This window comes from Cololabis saira, chromosome 5, assembly GCF_033807715.1.
Source record: "Cololabis saira isolate AMF1-May2022 chromosome 5, fColSai1.1, whole genome shotgun sequence".
NCBI lineage: Eukaryota > Metazoa > Chordata > Actinopteri > Beloniformes > Belonidae > Cololabis > Cololabis saira.
Genome location: NC_084591.1, coordinates 34,738,312 through 34,758,774, shown reverse-complemented (window position 1 = coordinate 34,758,774; position 20,463 = coordinate 34,738,312). Strand labels below are relative to the sequence as shown.

At 40.1% G+C, this 20,463-nt stretch overlaps 2 protein-coding genes and 1 pseudogene across 4 annotated transcripts in view; 2 read left to right on the top strand and 1 right to left on the bottom strand.

Moving 5' to 3' along the window:
• Positions 1 to 787: 787 nt before the first annotated feature.
• LOC133444888 (sodium/potassium/calcium exchanger 1-like) lies at positions 788 to 4,694 on the top strand (annotated as a pseudogene).
• A 1,541-nt stretch (positions 4,695 to 6,235) lies between these two features.
• LOC133444200 (sodium/potassium/calcium exchanger 1-like) lies at positions 6,236 to 17,642 on the top strand. 3 transcript variants are annotated; one of them, XM_061721788.1, is made up of 10 exons: positions 6,236 to 6,367; positions 6,682 to 7,919; positions 8,751 to 8,810; positions 9,062 to 9,170; positions 10,661 to 10,747; positions 14,084 to 14,172; positions 14,360 to 14,668; positions 14,761 to 14,850; positions 14,960 to 15,126; positions 15,239 to 17,642. In XM_061721788.1, the coding sequence occupies exons 2-10, from the start codon at positions 6,843 to 6,845 to the stop codon at positions 15,486 to 15,488; spliced, it is 2,238 nt and encodes a 745-aa protein (XP_061577772.1). In that variant the 5' UTR covers positions 6,236 to 6,367; positions 6,682 to 6,842; the 3' UTR covers positions 15,489 to 17,642. The 3 variants fall into 3 exon arrangements, with proteins under 3 accessions (XP_061577772.1, XP_061577773.1, XP_061577771.1); XM_061721789.1 differs by having other exon boundaries at positions 6,246 to 6,367; positions 6,686 to 7,919; positions 10,661 to 10,741; XM_061721787.1 differs by having other exon boundaries at positions 6,246 to 6,367; positions 6,686 to 7,919.
• dennd4a (DENN/MADD domain containing 4A) overlaps positions 16,681 to 20,463 on the bottom strand; it is a 65,850-nt gene continuing 62,067 nt past the window's right edge. The window contains exon 30 of the mRNA XM_061721785.1: positions 16,681 to 18,472. Within this exon, the coding sequence (XP_061577769.1) occupies positions 18,336 to 18,472 (137 nt within the window). The 3' untranslated portion in view covers positions 16,681 to 18,335. The remainder of the gene's footprint in view (positions 18,473 to 20,463) is intronic.

Sequence of the window (20,463 nt, the reverse complement as noted above, 5' to 3'; positions counted from 1 at the left end):
TAAAAAAAATTAAATAAAGTAGCCTACCTACTAGACTGCTCAAACTTGGATTAAACGGTGTATTAGATACTTAAGAATATGTAAAACTCATTGACATATGGATTTCACTTTTTTCAACGTGTGAAAAAGTAAAATAGTTCAATTTCAATGTTTTTCACAGTCAGACTACCTAAGACCAGGTCCCAATCAAAAACCACAATACCTAGATTGCTAAAATATGGATTTAATTATGTCTTAGATAGTTAAGGATATATTAAACACAGTTTCTGATTTGTGAAACTTTTTTTCATTTGGTGAAAATATAAAATTGAGCCATTTCATTGTGTGTTTCACAGTGAGACCATCGCTGAAAAACGTTGGATTTACTTAATTCAGTAATGGACATTGGTTGCCCACAGATGTTTTGGTTCGGCAGCAACTTAAATAAAAGAGTTAAATTAACAGTCATTCATTTTCAATAAATCTGTGTATTTTGTGTCGATAAAGTGTGTTTTGATTATGTAAATTCAGCTCTTGGAACATTTTAGTCCTTCACAATTGTATAACTTTATTCCAACAAGAACCTTGAATTGCCTGAAATGTTCTTTACAAATTCTTAAATATCTAACATCTTTTTATGGTTTCTTCCATTTAAAAATAGGTTTCTAAAACAGGAAGGGTGCTGGACTGGGCTGCTGAAGGTCTGGACTGTGTCACTCCTTGGTCTGCCTATAAGGAAGACTGCTTTCACTTTCATTATTGTCCTTTTGTTCATTTTGGTTTGTAGAAACAGAAATTTTATGACAAAATGAACACTACGAGACGCAAGCAATTCCAGCCGACTCAAGTTAAGTTTCTCCTCTCTGGGCTTTTCTTCTTTAACCTCCACCAGCTGGTCATCAGTGTCCAGCTCAATAATCCTACGCCATTGGCAAAGGCTGGTGAGGATTTTGAAAAAGGCAACAAAGGAGAGGATCGGGAGGCTGCAGTAGAGACCGAAGGGCTGGAGGATCCTCTAACACATGGTTTAGAGTCTGCAGACCAAACAACACAGGAGATGCATATGGTACAATATATAGATTCAACTTCACGCCTCGAAGTATCCACTAACGCTGAAACTCTCTTGTTGCCCACCATGAAAAAGACCACTGTGTGTCCTTCAAAGGAGACAGTCACACGGTCCCCTGCAGCCCTTTCTGTTACTGCCACACCTGCAACTTCCAAAGCTCCACACTACCCGGGGTAACCTCAAGATCTCTTTTCTGTTGAAGATTGTAGACGTGGATGGGTGATTCTCCACATTCTGGGGATGATGTACATGCTTGTGTCAATTGTAACTGTGTGTAATGAGTTCTTCATTAGTAAGAATCAGACAAGTTGGCCGTCTCTGAAGATGTAGCAGGAGCCACCTTCATGGCTTCTGGAAGATCCATCCCAAAGTTTTTCGGCATCTTGGTTGGAGTCTTTTTTGCCCACGGCGATATTCTTCAGCTAGTGGGTTTTGGTGCAACCGTGGGATCAGCAGCTTTCAGCATTTTGTTTGTGATAGGGATGTGCGCTTTGTTTTGTCCAGAAGCTCTTCATCTGAATCAGTGGCCAGTTTTCAGAGACATTCAGAGTCATTCTGCATTATTGACCTCATCCTGCTGATTATAGTCTTCTTGGATAATGACAACGTGGTGGGAGACCGTGATGCTGGTGGCCTGTTATATGCTCTATGTCATCTTTATGAAGTTTAATGTTCACGGAGAGCAAGCGTTCGAGAGTCGGCTCCACAAACACAAGACCATGATGAAAGTTCTGGGTGTGGTGGAACGCAAAAAGGTAAGCTAAGAATTTGTTCTCATCCAAGATTAGTTGCTTAGTTGCTTAGTTGCTTCTCCTCTCTACAGAAAACCTTTTTCAATAACAGTTACATAGTTGATTAGTGATTTTTTTTTTATGCACTTGTAACATTTACTCTTCAATCCATATTAGCAGGCAGCATGGTGGCTTGGTGGTTAGCACTGTTGCCTAACAGCAAGAAGGTCCCCGGTTCGACTCCCAGGCCCAGCAGGACCTTTCTGTGTGGAGTTTACCTACTATGCAAACATGCATAGTGGGTAAATTGATCATTCTAAATTCCCCGTGAGTGTGAGTGAGGGTTTAGCATTTCTGCTAAACCCGGTGTATTTACACTACGGTACTTAATGTGGTGTTCATGAATATGCATTGTCCCATCTAAATAAACTTTGAAACATTAAAAACTGCCTTAGAAACATAATCATTGGTGAAATGAATGATTTTAATCCAAGGAAGGCCAACCACACATCACTGCATAGATGCCTTTCACTGATGCTAATTATGTTAGACAAAAACATGTCTCCAACTAGGTGAATGTAACTGAAGGAGAACATGATGCAGGAGGTCCTGGGGCCTGTACTACGAAGCGGGATTTGGGGTTAGCGAGGTAACTTCAGGTTTAACCCTGGGTTTTCAGGACTACGACGGTGGTTCACTTCTTATCGGGGCACATCGCCATGGTAACTTATGCTGAACAGCTAACCTGCTCCGGAGCAGGTTATGTTCGAGATACAGATCGCCGGGTATAAAAGCACCGCCCACTGACCAATCAGCTCTCTTGGAAAATGGCATGCCCTTTCGAAGAGAATCCAGTGGAGCTCAGTGCGCGGATCGTGAGAGGATCCCTCCGAACAGAACGCGTATTCAGGGACCACCAAAACCCCTTTGCTTTCCCTGTATGAACGATCCAAAAAAATCAAAAAAAAAGGAAAAAAAGAAAAAAGAGGTGGAGGAGAAAATAAAAAATAAATCAATCAATGAATAAATAAAACAAATCATCACCCAAAATCCGATGTACAGTCAATCCAAAACTAATACCAATTAAATAAATAAATCAAGAAGAAATCAAAAAGAAGATGCATTTGTAAGGGGATAGCAAAAAAGGGATTTTCAATTTCGTCCCTCGAACATTCTGAGAAGTCACTTTAAAATACTAAACACCCCCCTCCTGAAAAAATAAAAAATTAAATAAAATAAATAAAAAAACCCAATTCTTTGGTACAGCATCAGCACAAGTTATCGGTCAACAACAATAGTTATAGAACCAATATATACAGGACTGTCTCAGAAAATTAGAATATTGTGATTTTCTGTAATGCAAACACAAAAACAAAAAAATGTCATACATTCTGGATTCATTACAAATCAACTGAAATATTGCAAGCCTTTTATTATTTTAATATTGCTGATCATGGTTTACAGTTTAAGATTAAGATTCCCAGAATATTCAAATATATGTTTATATCCCTATGAATTTACACATTTATACAGTCAGCGATCTTTTGCCAGCTGTCTTTCCTGCATTTTGCAGCTGCAACTGTGTTGCTTTTTGCCTGTATTATATGCCTATACTCATCATATTTCCGTAAAATTATAGTTTGCTCTTCGCTACTGAAATAAGCGGCTCTGACAGCGGACTTCTCCATGCTTGCGATTGGTCATGCGCTGAAAACACCGCCCCTTTTATGTGCACGCGCTCATATCCAGATTGGAGAAAGCTGGGTCGATCTACCGAGTTGATAACCACCGTCGTGTGACCGCTTAGCGTGATTGCAATTGTCCCGCTTAGTGAATCTGGATAAGGAAAAGATATCCTGGATATGTTGAACTTGCTTCGTAGTACAGGCCCCTGGAGACTCTGAGGAAGATAATAGCAATAAAAGCATTGGTTACCCCACAACAAATGGCAGCCATGAGAATAAAGTGAAAGAGGAGAAAGAAAAAACAGATACGCCGGTGTCCTTACAGTGGCCTGACAGATGCTGGAAGCAAGCCACCTACCTGTTGTCGTTACCCATCATCCTCCCACTGTGGCTCACGATTCCTGATGTTCACAACAAGGGGAGATTCAGATGGATGTTTTATACCAATTATACATGAAATGTTTATTTATATGTTTATAGCGAGTGTGAGTGAGTTTATTTCTGCTCCTACCCCACAGAAATCTCAAAAAACCTTTGTTGTTGTGACCCACCTGGTTTCTGTTGCATGGATTGCCGTCTCCAACTACCTCTTCATGTGATGTGCCTGTCAGGTCAAGTTCTCCTGAAACAGACTGAATTGATTGAGAGCTATATCAATCAAATCCTGAAAACATCCTGCGATTTCTGCTTGATGAAAATTAGCTGTTCAACAGGTTGAAGAGATGTTAGAAACGGTGAGTCTCACAGCTATGCTGGCAGCAATGATATCCAGTCCTGACCTCATTACCAGTGTAATCTTGGCTTGTAAAGGCCTGGGGAACATGGCGGTGTCCAGCAGTGTGGGCAGTAACATCTTTGATATCACTGTGAAGTCAGTCGATCGTCTAATTCATGAGCTGTCACGCTTGACGAACAGTAGCTGAACAGTTGAACACAGTCATCATTTGATTGATTGTGTATTTTCCTGTGTCACTTCACTCAAAAGTCTTCCAGTTACAAGGCTCCTGTACTCCTACCCATGGTTTTGCTCCACTGGCTGTCGGCAGCAGCGGGCTCTTCTGTGCCGCTACGCTTCTCTTCCTCATGCTCCTCTTTGCCATCGCCTCCATTATTTCCTGCAAGTGGAAGCTGAATAAAATCCTGGGTGGCGCTATGCTCCTACTCTACGCACTCTTCCTGGTTATCAGCGTTATGCTGCATTTTAGAGTCATTTTCTGCCCTGTTGGATGAAAGTGATCTGGTTGGATTATTTTGTAGAGATTTGTGCAGTATTTAAAAAAAAAAAGTTATATCATTTTGCAAAAATATATCAAAATCCAATCATGAAACCATACAAATACCTACTTTTGGATTATTCTTGTATCTAAAGACAGCCATAAACTTTCCAAACAACACGGTGAGGGAAAGATGTCAAAAAGGTACCACAAAACCTTGGATTATGGCCAGTGATGCTACACAACAACACTAAAAAACAATAACCAAACAAGAATTAATGACCCTCAACTGGTTCATGTTCAGCCACAATACAAATTTCTTTCACCTTGAAGATTGTGATTTTTCATAAATAGAGATTAATTTCCTTTTTGAAACCAAGGTGTAAATGACAAATCTCCTGAGATTTGTCATTTAAATTTGAATATGTAGAAACAGCTTACACAATCATATTTAGTTTATATCCAAAGCCTATGAGTCCTTAAGATGTTAAAGGAGTAAAACAACAGCAGCAATCCAGGAGATGGAAAAAAGAATGATAACTGCTTCTGTTGACATTTAATGAATTTTGTATTTTTTAATTACCTTTTAAATGAACCATTTATATGTTTTTGCTCACTAGTTTTTCTACGTGGTAGGAAGACCATTTTATCGACATAAGAAAAATAAACAATAAACAAAGTGTTTAAGAATTAACTAGAAGGACATGGACGTGGTGACACTTTTGACAGGTCAGGAAGTCAGAGGTTGAAGGGTCGTTGCTATCTCCAATATGACCACTAGATGTCACTCAATCCATCCATTATCTATACCCGCTTTATCCTTTTGCAGGGTCACGGGGGTCTGCTGGAGCTATTTTCAGGCGAGAGCTTACACCCTGGACAGGTCGCCAGTCCATCGCAGGGCCACATATACACAAAGAGCCAGACACACTCACACCTACGGGCAATTTAGGATCACCAATTAACCTCGCATGCATGTTTGTGCATAGGGGACCTTCTTGCTGTGAGGCAACAGTGCTAACCACTAGCCACCGTGCTGCCCTAGATGTCACTCATGTTTGAAAAATACCCAGTTTCATTCAACATACTATGTATATGTACACATCTCCTATTTCTTCATGTATAACATCCTGGCAGGTTGTTGTTGCACGGTGGAAGGAAAAGCCATCTTACGGGGAACTTTCTTGCTTTCTTTGTATCTTTGTTAGTTTAAACTGAAACGCAGCAAAAGTGCTTAAAAATATACCTAATGTTACTTTTTGTCGCAGCAGCCCATGTAGTGCCAACCGCTGCTCTTGTTGCTGGAGGTAACGTTGTACATCCTTTTTGTCAAAATCAATTCTTCCCTTTCAAAATGTTTAAGTAAATAAACATTATTTATCAGAAGTATTTTAAAATGTAAGCTCAATACTTTTAATGTGATGGCTTTGCTGGACCAAATGTTGCTTTTACTTGGCACATTATTGATCGCTACCAAGGTATGCTCTCAAAGTGAGAGTGAGACAATGCAACTACGGTAATCCTCTTAGAAGACTTCAGGTGTTAGTATTATGCTGATCCATCGTGAAGACTTGTTCTGTGTCCTACATAACCTGTTGGTCATTGCCAACAGTTTTTATTCGTACCGCAACATCTTAGTCTTGAAAGCTACCTTTGGAAAGTTTTGCATCATTGTTTTCGAGGGCTATGGTAAGTCAGGATCTGGTTCTTTTTTTCCCACCTCCATGAATTTGGTTATAGTCTAATACAGTCTAGCTCCTTGCTATACTTACTGTATGATGTTTTCTAAAAATCCTTCATGTTGTCATTACTATTTTGTAAGTTGGTGTTTGAATATTCTGTTATTTAGTGTGTCCATTATGTCCTTAAAGCATTATGATGCATAATCTTGATGACCTTTTAATGGGATAGGCTAATAATTATTTATAGAATGCATTAATCAGAAATGTAATCAAATGTGCACCACTGTGTTGTTCTTTTTTTTCTTCTTAATTTTACTCCAGGCAGCGTTTTCCAAAAAGCTGATGACGTGACATGAATCGCACCGGCAAAGTTTTGAATTCTGTTGCCCCCATGGTCTGCTGGGGAGAGAGCTGGACTCGACCAAAGCTCATTTATGCTGATTAATTCAACCTAACCATCAGCAACACTGCTTTGGGGGAAGATGCATTGCACAAGAAGGAAGCGACTGCAGCTGAGTCGGGTCCTGTTTCTCCTCTCTGGAGTTTTCCTGTGCACCCTCTACCAGCTGACCATCAGTGCCCGACTGCATGCTCCGCTGCCAATGGCTCAGATTGGAGAGGATTTTGGAGAAGGTTCAACAGAGGGTGTTCATGAGCCCACGGTGGAGCCCGGGGGGCTGGAGGAGCCTCTCACTGCAACACAAGAGTTTGAGCTCACAGATCAAACAACACCAGGGATGCATGTGGTCACCCAGACGTACGAGGATACCGATGTAAACACGGATGCCAATACAGATACAACTCAAGAGTTCGAAGCGTCAACCACCACGGAATCTACACAATTGCCAACCACAAACGGAACTATGGTTCATTGCATCTATGTTTTTCCTGAACCTCCAGAAGAGACACCCACACCAGCTGCAGTTCCTCCTACAGTCACTACTCCAGCTACCCATGGTGAAGCCCCACACGTTAAGGGAGATTACCCTGAAGACATCTTCTCTATTGAAGATCGAAGAAAAGGATGGGTGACCCTCCACATTCTGGGGATGATTTACATGTTTGTGTCTCTTGCGATTGTCTGTGATGAGTTCTTTGTGCCTGCACTGGGGGTAATCACAGACAAGTTAGCCATCTCTGATGACGTGGCAGGAGCCACCTTCATGGCTGCAGGAGGCTCTGCACCGGAACTTTTCACCTCCTTAATAGGAGTCTTTATCGCCCACAGCAATGTGGGCATTGGCACCATTGTGGGTTCGGCGGTTTTCAACATTTTGTTTGTAATTGGGATGTGCGCTTTGTTTTCTCGGGAGATGCTTCATCTGACCTGGTGGCCGCTTTTCAGAGACGTGTCATTCTACATACTTGGCCTCATCTTTTTAATCATCTTCTTCTTGGATAATGTTATTATGTGGTGGGAGAGCATGATTCTGGTGGCCTGTTACTCTATATATGTAGTCTTTATGAAGTACAATGTACAACTGGAGCGAGCGTTCAAGACTCAACTCCACAAGCACAAAAGCATTGTGAAAGTCATTACTGTAGAAGAACCTGAACAGGTAAGCCATCCACCAACAGAACTAGTTTTTAGATGACATTGTCTTCTCAGTCAGCCCAGAGCTGGATGTCTTGAGAATCACTCATAATTGTGGTTTTCTACTTGCATCCTTTGTACAGCTTGTTTGGGTTTTCTGAGCTACATTGATGCTCTAATATGATTCTACTGGTATTGAGCTGTAAAGTTGAATGTACAGCACACTAGAAGATAATTGTCTTCATTTTAACCCACTAAAACAACCATAATTTAAGATAAAATTTGAAGTCATTCTACCTTAAAGGAGTGCTGTGTTTTAATGTAGACATTTGTGAGCAGAAATGTTAAGTCTTTTTCTCTCATACTCTTTAAATACAATATTTATTTATCACCAGTGACATCACTTCCTCACTCCTATTTGATTAATTTGATACTGATGCATTTAGAGTAATGACTACAGTCTACATACAAGCAAGGCCCTATACTCGTACAAACAAACCTTTCAAAGAGTTAATACTCTGTCTAACTTAGCATCTGCACAGTGTAAATGTGATTGATTGAAAGTAGAGTTTGTTCACACTCCCAGCTTTTGTTGAACGATGTGCTGCACATGCTCAGTTCTCAAAGTGAAAACACCTTTTAACTTACGGTAATCCCTCCACAGTAAAATGTTTTCAGTTTTGAGGTGGAGTGATTCATGTTTTTTTATATCTTACATTTCTTGATTATATACACGTCTATGTCACACAGCCGCACACACAACATATGTATTGATATTTAAACCACCAAAATGAAATAACTTTGGTCTATCTCTAGCATTGAATGATTATTACTGAAACAACATTGTTGCACGCAGACAAATGAGGAGGATGAAGATAATGCACCTCCTGCTCCAGAGGACAAGAATCTCTTAAAGGTAAAAATCAATCCACCAATCAATCAACCACAAGAAGAGACTCAAGCATCACGGTGTTCAGTGCAACACTTTTTCCACCTGTCATTGTGTTTCCTACTCATCTGCCTGCAGTCCCCTTCATCATACCATCAACTGCCGGCTCATTTTCATGCACTTGCTGAGAAAATCATTCAAATATGACCGTCTCATCCTGACATGTCGCTGTCTCTATAGTAAATAGCTGTCGTGACCTCAGCCATCTTCTTTCCTAGATAAAGCCAGCCCTTCAGCGAGGGGGGAGCTCGGCCTCTCTACACAACAGCACCATGAGAAGCACCCTCTTCCAGCTCATGATTCACACGTTAGACCCTCTAGGAAATGGTGAGTAACATAGTACTGCAATGGTAGCCCTGCTGACTGCTGGCTGTTACAAGCCGTGAACATCACTTTCATAGTTTCTGTGTACGATGTCCTTCTCATTGTAAACTGGATTAGCTGAAGTGTCCTGTATGAAGGCATCGCTAAATCCAGATTGATACTAAGCAGATAAATACCCCCCCTCAGACTGTAGAGGGACGCATTTGTAGGTTCATGGTACATCATAAATAAACATGTCAGTATAGTGGGCTGTCTTCATCATAGAGATGGTTCTGTAATGATCTAATTATCACATTGAAAGACATCATTTCCTGTTATATTAATTACAAAAAGTTAGGGAAAAATATGAAATCATGGCCAGTTAAACAATGTGATGGATGAAAAAATTAAATAAAATTGAAAGGCTTGTAAGTTTAACTTTTTCATATCCTTCCTTGGAAACATTAACACATATCTCAGGTTGCCTTACGTGACTCGAGTGTAATAATCAGCTTTTGAATGAGTCAAGCAATCTGGAGCACCGATACAGCCACTTCATGCTCTCGGAGACGTGCATTCAAAAAATACAAGACGCCTTTAACTTAATGCAATGTCAAACCCTTTGCATTCACCTATGCCTTTTCTGCACACTCTGACCTGGGATGGTTGTATTTCATCTGAAAAGCTGCTATTTTATTGAACTATGACATATTTTGTGTGTGCACATGCAACACCGTCGTGCTTCCAGAATCCTTGTTTTTATGTCTGTCATATTTTAGCTTTAAGAATTGGCAAACACACTCACTTAAAGTTTAGAGCAGGCTTTAAAATCCTTCTCAGTTCACATGATGGCCAAGCTACGTCCCTTTTGCTCTCAGGATGCTGGTTTGTGTGACGTTGCCAGAATGTATTGAACTCGAGCCGGAAGCAGGGTTTTTAGTGTTTGGGGTCATACCATGGATCTATTATAAAACGGGTCATACATCCGTGGGACCAGCAGCTGGTCGTGTTAGAGGACATCGACACCCTCTTTAAGATGAAGCTCGAAGTTTGAAAACACTTTGATCTATTTTCAAAGAGATCAAAAATCTTTCAAGAGCTTACATTCAATTTAATAATCTTTTTGTTCATTACTTATTTCAACATGCTTCTTTAGCCATTTGCATAATTGTAACACTTTTGTTTTATTGTGAATTACTGCTTATATCCATATTGATGCTATTTTTATTGCTTGCAAATTGCTTTTGTAAGTATTGTAAAGCTACATAGCTTACACATTATTTTATTTTCACGCTTTTGCTCTGTAAAGCAATTCGCATTGCATTCCTGCCTGAAAAATGTTGCATAAATAAAGGTGAGTTGAGGAGATCCGTTTATGTTGTCACTGCTTTTGTAGCACTGTTGGTAACAATTCAAGATCAATTCCCCGTCTTCTTCCATATATCAGTTTCTGACCATTCCATTCGCGTGTGTCAGGGATCCTTAACACCTGCTTGTGTATGCTTTTTTTATAGGTAAATTTAAGGATAAGGCTGAAACTCTGACGACTGTGGTTAAACAGAAGCCAGAGCCCAAATCAGAGCCCAAAGACAAAGGTGGAGGTAATATGGAAGAAAAAGATGCTTAGCTGCATATAAGACACTCATCATTGAGGTTTCAGAGTGGGATGTCACAATAAAAACCAGATCAATTCAAATTTCTCACCTGATGTACATGGCATATACCTTGAGCTTTTTCTCACGTCCATCTTCTCACAGGCTTGTTTTTTTGGTTATTTTTCACTTTCATAGAAATTTTATAAGGTTTCCCTCCTGCAGCGGCCACCAGATTTCTGAGGCTTGATGGCTTTTTTGCCATCTCGCATTTAATTTCATTCACAGATTCTGGATGTGATTCAAGCCTTTTCTCCAACCTATTGATGAATGATGCGGTTTAAATCGATTAAAACTCTAAGTTCTCAGTCTTCTTTTTTCTTCTTTTAGAGATTCTCTGATATTGATATGAAGAATCTACAAGTAGTCCTTTTTTATTTTATTTTATTTTTTCCAGGGATCATTTAAGGATCATCACCAAGGCTGTGTAGAGGAAGCTGAGTAGTTTTTATGACGGGTCAAAACAGTCTTAACAGAAATGAATATCAACATTTTGGAGGGAAATAGAGAAAGACCATACCGGACAAATAAATAGATGAATAATTCCGTCCTTAGTAATAACAACTGCTTACCAATTCATGCACCTGAATCTGAGCTGAAGCCCAGATGGGCAACAGCTCAAGTCTCAAAGATCGAGATTACTGCACAAGAGAAATGGTCCAAAATCTGAGTGAAGGCAATTTTCAGAACCATATGGTGTTGGAGAAAACAAGGAAACCCTAAGTTAGGCAACACTTTGATAATTTCATATCAAGTTTATTTTCTTTTGGCAGCAGTAACTGCCTCAATATGTGGAGGAATGGACTTTTACATAATTTGGATAGTGCTAGGGTAATTTTAACGGCATTGGTTCCTTATTTACAAATAATCCGGAGAAGTTAAAGTACTATGCAGTAGGGGTGGGTATTGCCAAGGACCTCACAATACGATACACATCACGATACTTGAGTCATGATACGATACGATATTGCGATAGCCGAATTTTGCGATATATATTGCAATGTTATACATAGTTTGCTGTAAAAGACATTACGCATCTTAAAATCCAAGTTGCAGCAGATTATTTTGGTAATTCATGGGACAAACTTAGTCAAAACAATGTAATTCAAATTATCCATGCTGGTTTTTTTGTAACTATACAAGCGAAAGTTACAACATAATTGCATAGTTTTTCATATTAATTACATAATATGAAATTAACATTAACAATATTATTTAAGCCCATGTATACAATAAAGTTGTACTGGATTTACAACCTGTCTGAAACATGATTTATTATTATTTTTTTAAATATATCGATACTCAAATTTTTTATAGGGCAGCACGGTGGCTTAGTGGTTAGCACTGTTGCCTCACAGCAAGAAGGTTCCCGGTTCGAGTCCCTGGCCCGGCGGGGGTCTTTCTGTGTGGAGTTTGCATGTTCTCCCCGTGCTTGTGTGGGTTCCCCTCCGGGTACTCCGGCTTCCTCCCAGTCCAAAAACAGTCATAGTAGGTTAATTGATGATTCTAAATTGCCCGTAGGTGTGAGTATGTCTGGTTGTTTGTCTTTATATGTGGACTGGTGACTGGTGACCTGTTAAGGGTGTACCCCTGCCTCAAGCCTGAAATTAGCTGGGATAGGCTTAGGGTTGCCACCCGTCCCGTAAAATACGGAATTGTCCTTTATTTGAGAAAAAAATGTTGCGTCCCGTATTGAACTAATACGGGACGCGATTTGTAGGCCTACTGTATTTTCATTAACTTTTACACCATATTCTAGTTGAATTATTGAAATAAATTAACCTTTACACCAAATTGTAGTTGAATTATTGAAATAAGTTAACCTTTACACCATATTCTAGTTGAATTATTGAAATTAACTAACTTTTACACCATATTCTAGTTGCATTATTGAAATAAATTAACTTTTACACCATATTCTTCACCTGTAGGCTATATTACATCTTGGCTGATGTGGACATACGTAGCATAGGAGGCTATTTCAGTTGCTAGTATGGTTGGCTGTCTGTACAGTCATGCAAGTTCAATGCTATTAAAGCACTTTAAACTTTAAATCAAAGCATTTTGTTTTTTCATATAAAATAAACACATTTTTATTCAGTTTAGAAGTTTAGGGGCTTTTTTTTGGCTCCTGCGCTGCTGAAATCAGGGCATCCCTTATTTCTATTTCTGAAAGGTGGCAACCCTAGATAGGCTCCAGCAGACCCCTGTGACCCTGCAAAGGATAAAGCAGGCATGGAAAATGGGATGGATGGAAATTTTTAATATTGATATCGAATCGACCCACAAAGTATCGCAATATATTGCCATATTGATATCTTTTCCCCCTACTATTACAGTATAAAAGGAATTCTACAACATAACCTTCCAAACCATGCCAGACCTGCACACATGCTCCATAGTTGAGGTCAAGCAATCATCCATATTGATGTCTTCCTGTAATCTTTGCACCATTATATGCTTTTTTCAAACCTGTAAACCTATAAAGAAGAGGTTGGGAAATGGTCATTTTTCCATGCTATCCAGCCGCAGCGATTTCTCAGCAAATGGTTTTTGTTATTGTTGGCTTGGAAATATGCGCTTTAGCTATGCAGGCACTGAAGTCACTGTAATTGTGTTAATTCTTTGTTGCTGAGTTTTCATTTCCATCCTGAGTCACACATCCTCCAGAGCTAATTTGAGTTCTTCTCAAAATGTTTAACAGCTCACTTGCTCTTCCTACCAAGGCCAGGCCGCATTCAAGCTTCATCAGCTTGCCCTCTTCAAAGAGGTCAAACATTTAACACATACTGATACACAGATTGGGATTCCTTATCTAGTCTATGTCAACCTGCTTAAAAACGTCAGTGAACAGAGACTAAAATGAATCTTGTCTTACTTTAAGATGAAGTCCAATTGTCTTTGTCGCTTGTCATTTTCAGTAAGATTAAATAAAAATGGTCTTGTTCCGTAGTACTTTTGTTGACCCTGTGAGAAACATGTCGTGCAGCATCCCTTGCTGCCTATTGTGGTGGTTTGTGGTAAAGTAATGTCAAGGGTGTACATATAAAACCAAATATATTTCAACTGGCAAACAATACAGTGCACAATAACAACATGTAATGGCTAGACTGAGTGCATGTAATAAAGTCACATGCATGTACCAGTGAAGACAGTGAGCTCATTTAGCCCATTTTCTGCATCTCTCCACATAACCAGTACATAAAAGATTACGGTAGAACTTTTTATCAAAAAATGTAATTAAGAAGAAAACATGAACAAAATGTTTCTGGACTTCTCTAACAGATGGTGGGGGGAAAACTGATCAGACCAAAGAGCAAGAGGCTGCTCCTGCCGCTGACGGAGACAAAGACGAACAGCAGGAAGACAAGAAGGTACTCCCCACCCTTGTCCTGGTGGCTATCAAAAAGCCCAGAAGTCAGTCTATGATACCTGTCTATGTAAGACTCACGGTCAGCAGAGCAACTCACTTTTGAGGCAGACCTCTTTTGGCAAATGTTGTCTTTTATCCTTTGTTGTGTTCCTCTGCTTTTGTCCGTTACAATTTCTTTTCCATTTCAGGACGATGTACCGGCAGAACAGGGTGGGTCTGGAGGCGAAGACGATCATAACAGTGACGAAGGAGACAGTGACGACGACAGCTATGAATCCAGTGAAGAGGAGGAGGAGGAGGAGGAGGAAGAGGAGGAGGAGGAAGAGGAGGAGGAGGAGCAGGAGCAGGAGGAAGAGGGAGATGAAGACAAGGGGGAAGAAGGAGAGAAACCTTTGTCTTTAAACTGGCCGGACACGCGACCCAAACAAGCCACCTTCCTCTTCCTGTTGCCCATCGTCTTCCCACTGTGGCTCACAGTTCCTGATGTTCGCAACCAGGTGAGGCACATTTTAGAAGGGCGTACATTTAAGTGATCGGCTTCATAAAGTATCATGCGTTTTACCTTTGCATCACTTAATTTGTCCAACAGAAATCCAAAAAATTCTTTGTGATCACCTTCATTGGCTCCATTATATGGATTGCCATATTTTCCTACCTCATGGTGTGGTGGGCCCATCAGGTCAGTTACTGCAGCAACACGTTTTCAATGTCTAATGATATAAATATGATTTCAACGAGATTCTCTGCTTGTGCTTATTCCCAACGTTTACCCCACTTTGTCATCGTAGGTGGGAGAGACCATTGGCATCTCTGAGGAGATCATGGGCCTGACTATCTTGGCTGCAGGGACGTCCATTCCTGATCTCATTACTAGTGTGATTGTGGCTCGTAAAGGTCTGGGAGACATGGCGGTGTCCAGCTCAGTGGGCAGTAACATCTTTGACATCACCGTGGGGTGAGGCTCTGTTGTCTGATCTTCCATCACGGAGGGAAAAAAAGCAACTCATTGCATATTTAGATGAATTATTCAAGACTCTTCTGTGTTTGTCGCTCTGTCTCTCCTGCAGTCTACCCGTCCCCTGGCTTCTGTACTCGTGCATCAATGGTTTGGCTCCAGTGGCCGTCAGCAGCAACGGGCTCTTCTGTGCCATCGTGCTGCTTTTCCTCATGCTCCTGTTTGTCATCATCTCCATTGCAGCCTGTAAATGGAAGATGAACAAGGCGCTGGGTTTCACCATGTTTCTCCTCTACTTCATCTTCCTGGTGCTCAGCGTCATGCTGGAGGATCGTATCATCGTCTGTCCCATTTCAATCTGAAAGTGCAAACAAGAAGCCTTTGCTGCAGTAGGTATTCTCTCCCCTTTTGATATGAACACGATCTGTCAACCCAGAAATGGATGTCATGAGTGGTAAAAGATGGTACCCACTCATGTGAAACGGATTCTTTGACACGATGCCTGTGGAAAAAAGTGATATCATAACAAAGAAAACATTTGCTTAATCACTTATTCTAAAACAAACACAAAAAAAATGAACAGCTGTAATTTTCTGTGTAAAAGGTTTGATCTCTGAACTTAGAAGTGCTCCCTTCAGCAGAATATTTCTGCAGTTGACCATCAGCTTGCTAAAAACTGAACCGCTCTTCCAGGGACGGCGTCTTCACTTACAAGACCGTTGAAAAGTTTTACGTATTGCCTGTTTTAAATCCTCCCACAGTACGATGTAACCTGTGTTGTGTCTACTCCAGCGAATTCATTTTTCAGGGTTGGTCAATTGTTTGAAGCATTTTCCACACATTTGTATCTTATTTCTTTGCAGCCTCTAATTTTAAAAACTTTCACATTACCATGTCATTTCACATGGCATGTCCAGAAGCAACCTCAATCTTTCTGTTCAATCAAAGTAAACTCTTCAAGGTCTCACATCCCTAGACATCGCACAGTTCAGATGTTGAAGGTAGATTTCACCTGTAACTCCAAGGTGGGGAGGGGGGTCTAATAATGTGCTTTGTGCTTGCATGATACTTTTGAGTGATTTACTCTATATTGTAAAAGATAATTACAGAATAAATGTCAGTTTTGGGAGACATTTGTTTCATTTGCTTGAGTATAAGTGTTTGCTTGTTCAAACATCTTGAGACACCCATGAGCTGTACTTTATGTTGTTTAACATTTGATTTTAGAAACCATGAAGCTTCTGTAACTTCTTATTATTATAATTATGATTTTTTGCATCTTTGCCAGTGTGATGTGTGGTACGTTGCCAGCTCAGCATACTGCAACATTTTCAACAACCTGATAAATACTTTTAGTAAGAAAGGCAGCTTTAACATTTGTGTTTCTATCCCACTGGAACATCTTTTTGTTTTTTAGATTGTGCTTAAGAATGAATATGATCTCATACTCTTTTGTTTTTCTCTTTTTACAAAATATTGTCTGTAAAGCTAAGGTAGATAACAAGGACATGTGTACATGTTGGACAAATTAGGTTTCTTAATTGGAATTTCGTATATGTATGTATAAAAATGAACCAACTATTGTTTTATAACTTTATTTTAGAGGACCAGACTTAGTTTCACTAATCAGAAATCTCAGTTTAGAAATAATCAAACTTGAAACCAATAGGGCAATTGTGTTTATTCATAAATGAAGGCAAGTTGTAGATCCAGCCAGGGAAGAAATTCGATTTCTTTTTCATGTAAAAATCATACAAATCCATATCTGTGTTACAAATGATAAACAATACTTTGGAAACATTGTTCAAATTGACAAGTAGTGTAAACAACACACAGACAAAAGTTATGTTTTGGTCATCAGTGGTTTTTAGACGCTATAGTTACAAAGGGTTAAAATGCAGATTTACACGCCGTGAGGTTGGTGTTCCTTCCAAGCACACAGCTTCAACTCATCCAGCATCGTATCAGTAAAAGTGATTGTGACATCCAGTAATAAGCTTAATATAAAATGAATTTAGGCAGTCTTTCTTCAGTCTTTTTTTTTCCAGTTAGTAGTAAAAGTCAATATCGACACAGTGAACACTCGTCACAATTATCTTTTTCAGCGATTCTGAATCAGGGCAGGTCAGAGCTTTGATTTCATTTAATAAACACAGTGCAAAGAAATCTGCGCTGTGAACCTTTGGAGCAGATAGTAAGTGTTTGAAATATTCTTCTCTGCTCTTTACCTCACACGAAACAATGCAGATTCGTCCAGATATCCAAAACCGACATAGACACGATACAATGAATACCAAGAAATGAAATATCCAAAACTGTGTCAGTTATCATGTTGATTAAACCAAAATCTACCCTGTGTGGTCACATACAGTTTATAAGTTAATAAATCCTTATTTTTTATTATTGAAAAACTGTAAATAACTGTAAATAAATCACATAATTATGATTCCTTTGCGGGCTCTTTGCGGGTATATGGAAGAAAGAAAATGAACAAATAAATATTGTGCATATATTCACTGAGTGTTCCCTTCTTAGTTCATAAACAATAATTGATTTTACAGTCGGTTGTTACGCTCTAGGTTAGAGTTTTCAGGTAAGTCAGGCTAAGTCAGGGTGCACAAGCAGAAATATATTTACTTTTTTTTAACTGAACCCGAGAGGAATATGAGGCGGCTCGGCCACAGGAGCTGTGATCTTCTAACCGCAGGGCCACTGAGTTACGTGGGTGAAATAAAGGAGTTGATCTTGTCAAAGTGCTTTGTAAAAACATGGACATCTAGTCGCAACTACGCACATTGCGCACGCACACACACACCCACACACACACGCATCACTCACACATAACAACAGTCTTAACAAGGTCGCCAGGACCACTGAGGAATTTCAACAGTGTGATTGTACACTTATTGTTACATATCTATTCACAGCTTCAGCAGAAATAAAGGCATAAAACTGACTGTATAATAAATGTACAAACATTTTACTACATGTATACTGAAAATAAGATCAATTTTTCTAAATATTTACAAAAACAAGGCCTGTCGCTTCACACCTCTCAGCTCTGACGGTAAAAGAAATGGCAGTTGCTTTACATTAAGTGGGAGTTTTCCATTGTGCTTTTAAAAGCTCTGCGCCCGAGTCCGATGAGCTGGTCCTGAGTCTGAAGAGAAGTCTGACATAACAGTAGCAGTGTCTGTGGTTGGAGGAGTTCACAAACTGGGCTCTCCAAAAGTCCTCCGGCACTCCATCACTCCTGCTCCGGGGGGCCGGTCACAGTTGTGAGTCAGTTTGACCTGGCCGGGGGTGAGGCGGTCGTAGGCCAGCCTGTACTCCCGGTCGAACGCGTCTACAGGAAGACGAGACAACATTTAGTAGTTAGACTATGCAAGAAAATGTGAGCAACAGTGGTTACTTTTCTTCTGTGGCACTGTTAAATCAACAGTCATGTACGATGGTTAATCTGAAGTTATAGAAACCTAATTTCCAGGAGAATCAGATTATCATTTTGTCGGGTTAAACATTAAAACTCTCTTTTTCCAATTATTCTGGCATAATGTTGTCCAAACAATGGAGGAAATTCTAAATCTGAGAATACCTAAAGATCCAAGGACTGTATATCTGGGATTTATGCCTGTTGAAGTCACTGAAAAGAGAGACATCTATCTCTTCAAAATATTGACTGTTGCTGCTAAGAAGGCCCTGACAAGACTCTGGATGAGAAGCGATCCCCCAGGACTGAGACAATGGCTCGACATTGTTGAAGAAATTTACGCCATGGAAAAATTTACTTTTTGTTTGAGAATTAGAGGAAGGGATTTTGCTCAAAAGTGGCAAAAATGTTCTACATTTAAGGTCAAATCCCAGCCATGCCCTTAAAGAAGGGAAAGAAAAGAATGGCAAAATATTACATCTCCCCCAGGTAGTTATGTTATGATTGTTACTATCATTTTTAGGGCCCGAGCACTTGCAGTGCGAAGGCCCTATTGTATTTGCAGGAATTTTTATTATTATTATTATTATTAGGGCCCGAGCACTTGCAGTGCGAAGGCCCTATTGTATTTGCAGGAATTTTTATTATTATTATTAGGGCCCGAGCACTTGCAGTGCGAAGGCCCTATTGTATTTGCAGGAATTTTTATTATTAGGGCCCGAGCACTTGCAGTGCGAAGGCCCTATTGTATTTGCAGGAATTTTTATTATTATTTTCCTGACAAAAGGAAGGCCTTTTTGCCCCCCTAAACGTGCCCAAAAAGTCACCAAATTTTGCACCCAAGTCAGGCCTGGCGAAAAATTTGATATTTAATGGTTTGCATTAATGGGCGTGGTAAAATGGCTCAACAGCGCCCCCTTGAAAACTTTGTGCCTCAAGCCCCACGATACGGTTTGACGTACATGCACGAAAATCGGTGCACATCTGTATCATGGGGCAACTTAAAGAAAAGTCTCTTGGCGTCATGCCCGAAACCGAACAGGATGTCGGCCATTTTGAATTAATCATGTCATTTTGGCGAAATTTATGCCATTCCTTCGAAAGTTAATTCAGCCCGAACCGTAACGTTCCCCCAAGTGTGTTATACATCAAAATGTGCGTCTCCATCCTGCGACAACACGCATTACTTTTCTCTTTCATAAGCGTTACCGTGGCGACGCTAGATGCCAAAAAGCGTGCCCACCCTTCATCTGATTGGTTCAGACAGAAAAAACTTTGCGCCTCAAGCCCCATAATACGTTTTGACGTACATGAACGAAAATCGGTACACACCTGTATCATGTCGCAACTTAAAGAAAAGTCTCTTGGCGCTATGGCCGAAACGGAACAGGAAGTCGGCCATTTTGAACATTCTGAATTAATCCTGTAATTTTGGAGCAATATATGCCATTCCTTCGAGAATTAATTCAGCCCGAACCATAACGTGCACCCAGGTGTGTCATACATCAAAATGTGCGTCTCCATCCTGCGACTAAATGCTTTACTTTTCTCTTTCAAAAGTGTTACCGTGGCGACGCTAGACACCAACAAGCGCACCTCCCCTTCATCTGATTGGTCCATATTTGATAGTTCCCCAAAAGGCACCAAATTTGGCATGCAAGACCGGCCTGGCGATAAATTTGATATTTCATGGTTTGCATTAATGGGCGTGGTAAAATGGCTCAAAAGCGCCCCCTTGAAAACTTTGTGCCTCAAGCCCCACAATACGGTTTGACGTACATGCACGAAAATCGCTACACACCTGTATCATGGCACAACTTAAAGAAAATTCTCTTGGAGCCATGGCCGAAACCGAACAGGAAGTCGGCCATTTTGAAATCTGATTGGTCCATATTTGATAGTTCTCC

Bases quoted from the DNA above. Each gene is read 5' to 3' on its own strand.
- LOC133444200 (XM_061721788.1), top strand. From the start codon at position 6,843: ATGCATTGCACAAGAAGGAAGCGACTGCAGCTGAGTCGGGTCCTGTTT. The intron at 9,171-10,660 runs GTGAGTAACATA...CTTTTTTTATAG, and splicing joins GTTAGACCCTCTAGGAAATG to GTAAATTTAAGGATAAGGCT. The intron at 14,669-14,760 runs GTGAGGCACATT...TTTGTCCAACAG, and splicing joins TTCCTGATGTTCGCAACCAG to AAATCCAAAAAATTCTTTGT.